Source organism: Neolamprologus multifasciatus, chromosome 3, assembly GCF_963576455.1.
Source record: "Neolamprologus multifasciatus chromosome 3, fNeoMul1.2, whole genome shotgun sequence".
Taxonomy (NCBI): domain Eukaryota; kingdom Metazoa; phylum Chordata; class Actinopteri; order Cichliformes; family Cichlidae; genus Neolamprologus; species Neolamprologus multifasciatus.
In genome coordinates, this window is record NC_140441.1 from 22074311 (window position 1) to 22085346 (window position 11036).

Below are 11036 nucleotides of genomic sequence, written 5' to 3' on the forward strand. Positions count from 1 at the left end.
GCCAATTTAGGTCAAGGCTTAGCTGTCGACCTCACCTTTGACTCTAGTGTCGATTCAATGACTGCAAACTACCCGAGCCCTGTGGCTGAAAATCAAGTCCAAATGCTCAGCCCTCCAGCACCATGCTTCACAGTTGGTATCCTCTGTTTGGATTTTACCAAACATGGTGCTGTGCATTATGCTCCAACATCTCCACTTTGGTCCCATCTGTCCAAAGGACATTGCTGCAGCAGTCTGGTGATTTCAGAATTAACTTTGCAAACCCAATCTCTGCTGCCATGTTTTTCTTTAGAGAGAAGAGGTGAAACGTCTTCAAGAAACTTAAAGAAGTACAGACTTTCTTTCCAAGATCCTTAGACTACGATGTCCTGGATGACTGAAAAGCTTCACAGACATAGAGAGAAGACGCTTTCTTCTGACGGCGTATCCAAACAAACCATCGTTGTTCAGTACTTTTCTAATTGCACTGTCACAAACATGTAACATGCTAACTGAGGGCTGTAGAGTCCTTTTGCAGTTTCTCAGAGGACTGCATGCTTTGGGATATAATTGCTGGGACTTTTGCGCTATTGCATTAACGCAAAATGCTTCAAACAAGAAAACTGTCCAAACTTTAACTTTTATGGAAATAGTCAAACTTCCTGATAATAAATAGCAACACCTAGCTCACAAGTACCGTCTTGATTCCTTTGGAAGCAGTAAGGTTGGACTTGGTTTTTCACCGAACTGCACTGATTCGTGTGAAAACTTTGGTCTTCACACGACTTTACACTCTGGGACAAAAAAAAGGATAAAAAAAAAAACAGGACATAACTGTATAATTCAAACAAGCATGAATGTTTTTCTTATATTTTCACTCAACTAGAGGAAATACTGAATGACACTCATTGTTTTCCAGTAACAACAGCTTTACAGACACTAGGGGTGTAAAATTAGTTTGACCAAAGCGACTTCTTTCTGTGAATAAGCTTCTTGTCAGTCATATGGTGAGGCATAATCTTATTTATCCTTCTTTTTGACTATAAGGAGATCACCATTTACAAAATAAACATCCTGTTGTATACAGTAACACTTGAAATGGTCCATTTAGCCCAGGAAAAAGGTTGCGCATCAAGAGAGCTAAAGTGCTGTTTTCCATAGTCGCCTGCACAACAGGATGCATCTCTGCAGCGTGAGGACTTTCCCCTTTGCTGATTAGAAGGCTTTTACGCACACTTCTGTCATCGCCCTTTCCATTCACGTCCTCCTTTCAGCCACTGGTTGTGTCAATAGTACGACAGTGCTTCGTCTTGCTCCTCAGGTAACCCCCCCCCCCCTCCCAGCTGACAGTGCCTGATATCATAAATGTACTTGAGGCCAGTGGGACAGTGGGTGTGGTATAGCTCCTGACATCTGAAGCTGCACATGGACTCACAGGAAGCGACACACTGTTGCCTCGTAATCATATTCAGGCCACCAGCAGACTGGCAGGGACACTTGTCACCTTACAAGGATAGGAAAGAGTGTGTGAACGCACAGAGGTGACATTGCAGAGGGATCACTTCGGTGCAAGTTTAGAATCTGCCGAACAAAAAAAGGAAATGGAGTTTTTAAGCTATTAAAATGTCAATAACTCCACTAAGAACAGCAAGTCAGAGCAAATACTTGCCTGATTGATACAGCTGTTTAAGCATGTCTGATTTAACATGATAGTTCTGGTCTGCTGACCTGCTGTTAATCATTCACAGAGCAGATTTAAAATTAGAGAAAATGTCCCACTGAACCACGTCTGTCCTTCACCCACATCCACAGGTGTAAATCTGTAAGCGTGAGTGTGCATTTGCACGTACTGTATGAGTACCTCACAAACGACACCGATTTCAGAGCTGCCATTAAGACCACAACGCGGACTTTAACTCATGGAGACAGACTGTTAAAGAGCAGCTTCACTGTCAGTCCAAAATACATATTTGGCTCATTTAAGTCTTCAATCCATTCCAGGTTTTTGTCTTTAAGAGCTGTTTTGACAATCAGTGCTCTAAAATAAAAGTAAGAAGACAATTGGAAAGTGTTGAAAACACTCAGATACTCAGAATCAATCAGCAAACGTCACCCACTTAACCATTAGAAACCTCTGGTGCTTTGAGCTCAATGTAGCAGATGATGTTAAGGTTGAAGTCCCACTAAGGTGACCTAAAGGTTTATATGAAAATAGAAATGCTCTTCAAAATAACTCTGTGATTTCCAGTAAAAAACAAGACAATTTATAGTCCTCTAATGAACTATTAAGGCATTGTACTGAACAAAGTTGAATTATGTGTAATTCCTCATTCACAGTGGAAGAACAAGTTTTAGAAAGCATGCCTCTTGTTTCACTAACTACTTCCTGGGTGATTTCTGGGCAGCGGGCTCAGACTCACTCTAAGAACTCATCTGGGTAAATTTCCACCAGATCAAATCACTGCAGCCAGAGCACTGCCTTTGATAAGCCTTAAATAGAAGCCAGGAAAAAAAGCATGTAGCGAGATTCGCGTTGTCCATTTGTTCCTACCTGATATACAGCTGGTCATTCTTGTTCAGGAGTGACAACAAAACTGTTTGCAAAGTTATATAAAAATCATTTTTAGCTGCCTGTGCTGGCACAGACTTTAAATGTGTGCAACAAAATCTGAGCTGGCTGCAACTGACTCCACGTGACTCATTTGGACTGTGACGAGGTACAAACATCTGGCCAAGCCTTTATTCCCTGAAATCACTATTTACCTGTATCTAAAGGGCAAAATCCACGGTCTTTATTACTGTGCAGACTCTCAGGAAGACCTTAACAATATATATTGTGAATGTTTTGGGGGCATGAACAAAGAGACGTGATTCCTGCCATTAGATTATAGATTATATACAAAGAAGGTACAGAAAGAAAAAGTGACTGTAGGCGTGTGAAAAATGAGCCAATTGCAAGATGTGTTCTGAAGCTGACGTTTTGTTTTGGCATAAATAATCAGTTTCATCTTGAGTAGGAAACTAAGTGTGACTTAAGGTGAATCAATTTTTTTTTTATGGTTTGCAATGATTTTAAGCCTTCTGGAGCCAGGTACCCCTTACACAAGGACCCCAACATAAGTGATTTCTCACTATCTGTTGGAAATTTTAGTTTTTCAAAGATAACGCTGGTGCAAGCGATCAACATCATTTGTTGGCAATGTAAATATGCACAGAAGTCAACTAACAGTCCAGGACTTTTAGGATCCCCAGCCCCAATCAGAGAACAATAATTCTCAGGTACATGCCTTGTTTACATAGACCTAATATTAAAGGAAATGTCATTTTGTGCAACAACATGGGTTGGCTACAGTATGGTGATGGTAACAAAACATAACCGTACAAAATATAAATAAATAAAGAAAAGAACATTAAACAGCAAAGAGTGTACAAGGGGTGATGCTCTCTCTATGGATCAGTATAGAATAAAAAAAAAAAAACCTGACTCCCGGATGTCAAACGATATCAAGGATCACATCATGATCATAGTTTGAGAGAGTCAAAATCATCTTAACTCACTTGTCATTTTGCACCTGTTATTTCGTTTTTCCTACACAAGCGGCTATTTATGCTTTATCCACATCAACACGTGCAGATGGAGGCACAACAAAGCGAAATACGCAGGAAGCACTGCACAAGCCTACAGTACGTGCATTAAGGAGGGGTTAGCCGGGAGGGAGAGTGTACAGGAGGAACGCACAAGAAAGGAGGGAGGGTGAGAGAAAGCAGGCGTGTCCATTCAGCATGCTCCGGGGATTAGCTATTTAAAGTGCGGCGACTGCGCGCCACTGAAACCTCTCCACGGTGCCAATAAGGACGCGGATCTCTGGACGTGCAGGACGAGGCAGCGCAGCAAGGACACAGAGTGAAGCACATTTTAATGAGGGGACGCAGATAAAGAGTGAATAGACGCGTAGACAGCGAGAAGAAAATCAGCAGTATCCAGTATTTCATCGGGTAAGTAACCAAACGAACCCTCAATTCAACCATGACTGAAAGGTTGTATCAAGTTGCATTGTAAAAACTTGCTTGAGTGCACCTCGGTTTTTTTTGGGTTTTTTTAAATGTTCTGTTCTTCACGTAGGACATGATTTATTGTTCGAATAAATAGATAACCTCGTATGTGATCTTCTCTCATCAAACAGCTTAAGTGTGAGAAGGGGAGGTGTGTGTTTGTGGGAGGGTGCCTGATTATGACACTGTCTGGCAACGCATGGAAGACACTATTACTGACAACAGCCTGTCACACTCGATTATTTACGCGTGAATAAGTCACCGATTATTCTTCTTATCTTTCTTCTGCGTTAATTAGCAGCAAGATGTATGGTCCAATAATGCGATTTATAAGCATGTTTAACCTCATGCTGCCAACTTTAACACATTTCAATAGCCTAGACAAGGAGGAAACGCCACCCCCCTTTCGCGCAGCTTAAAGTTGTTCAAGGAGACAGAGACACGAGTGATGCGCACAGTGCTCCAGATGAAAGCTCAGATTAGCCCGTCTGGCGTAGTCCGAGCATTTCATTCAAACTTCCACCTGTACGCGCGCACAGGACTCCACCTCACACACTCTGTACCTGTAGCATAGGCACAAGGAGATTTAACAATCCGGTTAGGGAACTACTTTAAATAACAAGTTCAGGCATGGGAAAGCGTTAAGTGTCGTGAAAGTTGTTTATGATTCATAAAAAGCATAAACCAGTAATGAAAAGACGTTTCTCGTTGTACAAGTGAAAGCATGTAAGTGGAAGATTGTTTACAACACTGGATTTGTTACACATTTCAACTTAACTTAGACTTTCAAGTTATTATCTTTAATTTTTTTTGTTATTTTCTCAGAAGTTTGAGTTACTAAGTCAAAAAAAAATCTGAGATAACAATCCAACCTTTTGGCTATTTTCTTTCTTTCTTTCTTTATTGTAGTGGCAAAAATAAACAGCCATAAAACATGTTAGAGGAAATTTTAAAAAAATCATCAAAGATTTCTTTTTTTGTAAGAAAAAAACTCTTATTTGAAATATAGTTCAACAGTTACATAAATGTTACATCAAAAAGAGGACTTGTTTTATAAAGGTGTAGCATCGGCGTCTCATCTAGACACTGAAATAAAACATGTTGAGTTATTAGCTGGCTATCATGTTGACGTGACATGAGATTTTCCATCTATTTGGTGTAATCATGTAAGTTAATTTTATGAAAAATATATTTTGCAGTCTTTAAGAATTAGCTCAAATATGACATTTAGATAGAGTACTAAGCCCACTGCACTTTTCAACAGGAGCCGCTTGGGCATAGAAACCCATGAAGCTCCCAGCTGATAGTTTAGTGCTGATGTTAATGCCAGAGGAAGTTTTGAAGTTTGTTGGCCTCAGTTTGTAACTTTACGTGGTTTGACACTCCCTGGCTGAGTTGCTGTGGCTCTAAAATGCTTCCACTTTGCAAAAACACAACATATGTTTTTAATTGTGGAATATCTAGTATGTAAGAAATTTCACAAATTGTTATTTGGAGTGGTAACACCCATGCTCAAATCCATCTGGATGAGATTAATTTGAGCATCTTTACATTCCTTTGTTTGATTTATGAGCAACTGAATAGCTGACAGATAACTGTGGAGTTAAAAACAACTTGTCTCGTGAATACAGAGAGAAGTAGAGGTTTAAAATGAGCGGGCCTATCACTGCCTGATCCGTCTTTTCTTTGAATATTCAAGGGAAGATGTTCTAAAAGCTGTTTTATCCTCCATCTCTGATGAATATGAATGAAAGCTGACTGCATGCTGCTACTGATGCACACAGAGACATCTGCAGGTAGACGTGCACAGAGTGTGTGCGTCATCCAGTCTGGAAAGTCTGTATGGAGCTTTGTGGCAGGCAGACTGGCCTTTTTAACTTTTATTTTTTTATTTTTTTTAAATAAAACTCCTGGGACTGACTGGAAAAGGTCAGTCCCAGTCCCAGCTGAGTGGAAGTGTGGGAAGATCGTTATCATGTTCCTGCATGAATATGTGCTTTGAAGAGTGCAGACAGAGAGGATCGGTGGCATTTGTGGAGGGTACAAAATATATGAAGGGATCAGATTTAATTTAGCTTAAGTTTCATAATTATTCTGTTAGGTTTCGTCAACGACACACACTCACACGCACATGCACAGACATGTGCTTTAAATGATGTGACACAATACTGGCATAGATCGTGAGCCAGAAGCCGCTCGCTAATGTTTCTCGGAGGGATTGCGCAACCTTCAGCTTCACCAGCAAAGCGCCACTAATTGAACAAGTAAAACTGCATTATTCAGGAGCGGCATGTTAACCACATAAGCTGCCTGCAGGCTGAACTCTCCGCTGTGACAAAGAGGCATGGGATCCTAACAGTCACAAACCCATTTCCCACTTTTCCTCATCACTCCTATCCTCATTTTGTGACTGTAAGCCTTTTTTAAAAATAATTTATGATGATGTTTTTCTTAGTCGTCTTCCTTTTCTGGTCTTTCTCATCCCATCCTCAGCCTTTGTTTTGTCCTTTGCCTTAATTCCTTTCTCTCTTGCCCCCTCCCTTCTATGTGTGTGTGTCTGTGTGTGCCATCTGAGGTTGTTTTTCTTTTTCATGCTCCCAGGCCTACTGTGTGCTGCCAGACCCCCACAGCCAACCAAGATCTGTGCCCAAAATTCCTCACTACTGACCAGCCCTTCATATTGTGTGCGCGTTTGTGTGTGTGTGTGTGTGAAACTGGTTCAAACTCTGTACTGTCCCTGTTCCCGTGCTATACTGTGAATTCCCAGAACCTCTAAATTGATCTAAACATAATGGAGTCACTGTGCGTGTAGATGGCATAAGGTTTCAGAGCCACACCTGACTGAAATGCAGATGGGAGGAGTATCGGATGGTTGGAAATAGAGGAGGAAAAAACGCTCGTACTGTGAGAATTTGTCAAGAAACAGGGTGGCTGTGAAATTAGTGTCAGAGTTTCACACTTAGTGGACACATACCTCCCCCATTGGCTTGTCTGTGACGGGGTGTAGCAGCTCTGAGACCGTGCGTATGTGCGAGCTGTCACGTCTGCCTCACTGAGTCAGGCAGCACGACCAGTCAGCAGTAAATAGTTGTCAGGGTGGGGGTTTTGGGGGCGGTTGTATATTTACCCAGGATTGCCTTTCTTTATGTTGCAATCACAGTTTACAGTTTGCGATCAGATATCTAAACGTGCCTCTGGGATGAATAAACAGTGAGGCTCAGTGAATTATCAAACTAAAAGGGGTTTCCCCATCAGAGTGACGAGGTTTACTTCAGACAGAGGTGGGAGGATTAGGGTCAAACCTGCTCTGATCATAAATATTGTGAGTAACTGGCTGAAGGTTTAATTCCAATAACAAAAAACACCCCCAAATGCAAATAAGGAGCTGATTATTACTGTATCCCTTTAAACGAATGGTGGGCTACTGCAGGGGGTGGGCACGCATGTCATAATGAGGATGTCAATGTACACTTTAAGCCCTGCATGACTGTTTAAAAAGGTGTACATCACATAAGAGATATCATATATAACTATATTTAATGTAAAAAAAAAAAAAAAAGCTCAGCATTTAAAAAATAATATTGATAAATTCAGCTTTTCATCTTTAGCCAACCATGACAAAACAATTATACTGCAGGTCTCTGGACACTTGACAGTCTGAAGCTCCCTGTCCACCCATCATCGATCCTGCAAAGACATCACACCCGGAGAAAATCGTGCCTGCTTTGTGTCACATCTTGCATCCTTTTTGCTTCACTTTGTGGTTTTTTTTTTTTGTGTGCAAATATTTGCAGTTGTGCAACCCTTAAACATCAATTTTTCCCTTCTTCTGCTTTTGTCAATTTGTAAAGACCCCAAAGGGAAGTAAAACATCCACCAGTGCAGATGCCAGTTATTCATTCCATACTTCACTGTTGCCTTTCAATTGTACCTCAAAAGAATTACTGTAATTATTACTGATAGGAAATCTTGCTAAGTGGTTAGATGGTATTATTCCTTTATGTATTTTATCTGAAAGTGCAGTAAATATCTCCTCAGTTTCCACTTTGTCTGGTAACAGTTAAATGTGAACATTTATTAGACTGGCATGTGAGGAATGAGCGCTTGCACTTCTCTGCGCAGCTACAATAGAAACTGTCAACGTCCATCAGCGCCCTCTGCTCTATTTCACCTGACCTATTTCTTAACCTGATTAGCCTAAAATAAATACCTTTTTTCTTTCTAAGCAGCTACAGCTTTGTGCCGGCATGTGACCCTTTATTTCCCCGCTGCAGATAGGCGGACAGTCCGCAGGGAAATCATGAATTTGACAGACATGTCTGGGTGAAGCTCTGCAGATAGGTCGAGGTTGAGCAGCTGTTTTTTTTTTTTTTTTTAAAAAGTTTGATTTTTGCTCTTCAATATCAGTTAAAACAACAGATATAGAGGCAAATTTGAGAAACTGAAGTTTTTGCTGATATGAGATATGAGGCTGTCAGCTGTGACGTGCCTACATCAGACGACCTCTGTGTAAAATGTGTTTGCTTGTCAAAAGAGAGCTTATCATTCGCCCTAGCTGCTGTAGTGCACTGACGTCCTGTTCCAGGATTAGACGGCGTGGAGGGTGGTGGTGATGGAGTGGTAAATAGTGACTGAGTGGTTGGTTGCTGGGCCGCCGTGCCATTCGGTGATACTGTCAGCTTACATTAAGCGGTCGCGCTGGTGAAGCGCAGCATCATAATTCCATTAAACGGTGACCTGGTGAGGAGACGATGAACTGTCAGCAGAGCTGCTGTGGCTGTGATGAGGCGGCTTAAGTGCGAGCTGTGGAAGAAGTCTTGTCACGATGGTTTAACTCAGCTCACTTCATATTGGAGAGAAAGCTTGTGGAAGACTTGCGTACTTTCCAATCAGCTCACTTATATTTATGTCTTTCTTCACTTCTTTCTCTCCTCAGGCATCTCTGTCATGGGTGTGAAGATGTTACAGTGCTTTCCCTTCTACAGACGCTGCAAAGAGCGCTGCAAGAGCAGGCAGTGCCCGCCCCCTCCAGGTGAGCACCACCTACTGTATATTCCAACTGTATGAGAAAATCAAACGCAGAACAAACCGCTTGACTCTCTATCTGCCACCCGTACAGTGCCTGTGGAGGAGATGAAGCCACGTCTGTCCTCTACGACATCCTGGGGCAGTGACAGCGAAGGAACAGGAAGCATCAATCGGGGTTCCCAGATCTATTTCTCCACCAAGGCCCGGCTTTCTTTCAGACACCAGCTGGACAGCAACATCAATGCAGTGGATGCCACCTACTGAGGAAGACCCAGGGCTTCATAGGACTTGAATGGACTCAGTTTTCCATCGCTGGTTTATGCTTGGAGCCCGATAGTAGAGCAAACACATTTTGACGCCACCTTTAAATGGGAATGGCGGTAGAGTTGCAGAACCACAGTTTGTCTTTTAACTGCTTGTTCCTCGCTGCTCGCACACAACTGCTAATGATTCGTCAGATTCAAAGGACAGAGGAAAAAGGACTGGGATGAGACGGCGCTCAGAAGTCAGACGAGTAGATCCGCTGCCCAATCGGGCATACTGATGAGGGCGAGGACAATGTAGAGAGTTGTTTACAGCGTTCACTACCAATAAGTGCATTACTTTGTCTTCTGTTTGGAAGGGTTTTTTTTACTGTGTTTCTTTTATATGTCTTTTTTTTTTTTGACTACCTTTGTAGAAAAAGATCAATTTTCTGATTAGATCATGGCTGGAGTTAATAAAGGCTGTTTCACAAAGCAAGAGGAGGAAGATAGCATTCAGTGTGATGAAGTGTGTGACTATCTAAACCTCATCATTAAGTCATCATCGTGAATTAACTTTCTAATCCTGCTCTGTGACACAGAACCCTGATAGTTTAAAGTGAGATAATAAAACACAGAAAATGGTTTGCTGTTTTATAAAAGACATAACTGTAAAAACACGAGGTGGGACTGTGTGTAACATCTGCTGCAGTGTTGTTAATAGTTAATAGTGATCTGTGAGATCTACGGTGGCCCTGATACTTCAGAAAGGCTTGCTAAAATCCAGTTGTGTTGTGCACCACAGGGCCACCGTATGAAATAAGCCGAGCTACACAGCAGCTTATTTCTGATAGGTATTTTCTTAGTCTTGCTTGATTCTGATCAATATTTTTAATTAGAAAAAAAGACGCTCTGGCTGTGTTTTTAAAATGCACGTTTTTTTTTTGTTTTTTTTTTAAGAAAACCTTTCGGTATTTGCCCAAATTGAAAAGCTATGACTGTTAAATGCTGATCAAAAAAAAAGAAGACAAATGATCACTTGTTCAAATCCAGAGTATGTCAACAATATCTTCATTCTAAACTAAGCAAATATAAAATAAGTTGTATCAAAATGTCTCCGGTGTGTTTTTTTGGGCTGGGGGATATATTGCTTGACAATGTTGTAAAGACACAAGGATACCAAATATTGGCATTTTCTAAAAACTAATTTTAAATACTCCAGGAATGCTAAACAAGAGGGCTCCTCTCGTGCACCACCATCTGCAAAAAACATCACCTAAGCAAACTCACGGTTCAACACTGGACACTGACCTTAACAAAGCTGCTTCCTAACTCAGAATAAGCTCAGGCACGTGAGCCCAACTCGACTGGCTGCCTGCTGTTTGTTTTCTGGTTATATTACTATGCAACAGGAAGTTAACTGAGTGCAAATCTAATAGTTAAATGTGAATTTCTGTTTGTGTAGACAGCAGCAGATGTGATTTTTGATGATTTATTGCAGTTAATTGGAGTGTTATCAGAAACAAATTGCAAATAACTTCCAACTTGTGGACTGATATCAGACGTGCTCGCTCTTATGGCAACATTTATGGCAGGTTTTAGTGACGGTCTGCTTGACAGTCTCATTTTGCAGGAAAAAAAATAAAGTGAGATAACTTTATCTTACTGGATAAAACAGATGACAAACTTTTAGCTTTGAGGACACAATTTGTTGTTGAAAAAATGTGATAAGTT

At 41.2% G+C, this 11036-nt stretch overlaps 1 protein-coding gene across 1 annotated transcript; it reads left to right on the forward strand.

Moving 5' to 3' along the window:
- The first annotated feature begins 3796 nt into the window (after positions 1-3796).
- On the forward strand, positions 3797-10414 carry LOC146521993 (uncharacterized protein C17orf114). The gene is made up of 3 exons (XM_085153747.1): positions 3797-3975; positions 8969-9064; positions 9152-10414. Exons 2-3 carry the CDS (start codon positions 8980-8982, stop codon positions 9322-9324), a joined length of 258 nt encoding a protein of 85 aa, XP_085009873.1. The 5' UTR covers positions 3797-3975; positions 8969-8979; the 3' UTR covers positions 9325-10414.
- The last annotated feature ends 622 nt before the right edge of the window (positions 10415-11036 follow it).

What these genes read in the sequence shown, in the direction of transcription:
- LOC146521993 (XM_085153747.1), top strand. Translation starts at nt 8,980, where the DNA reads ATGGGTGTGAAGATGTTACAGTGCTTTCCCTTCTACAGACGCTGCAAA. An exon ending in GCAGTGCCCGCCCCCTCCAG is followed by an intron (nt 9,065 to 9,151) that starts GTGAGCACCACC and finishes CCACCCGTACAG; the next exon opens with TGCCTGTGGAGGAGATGAAG.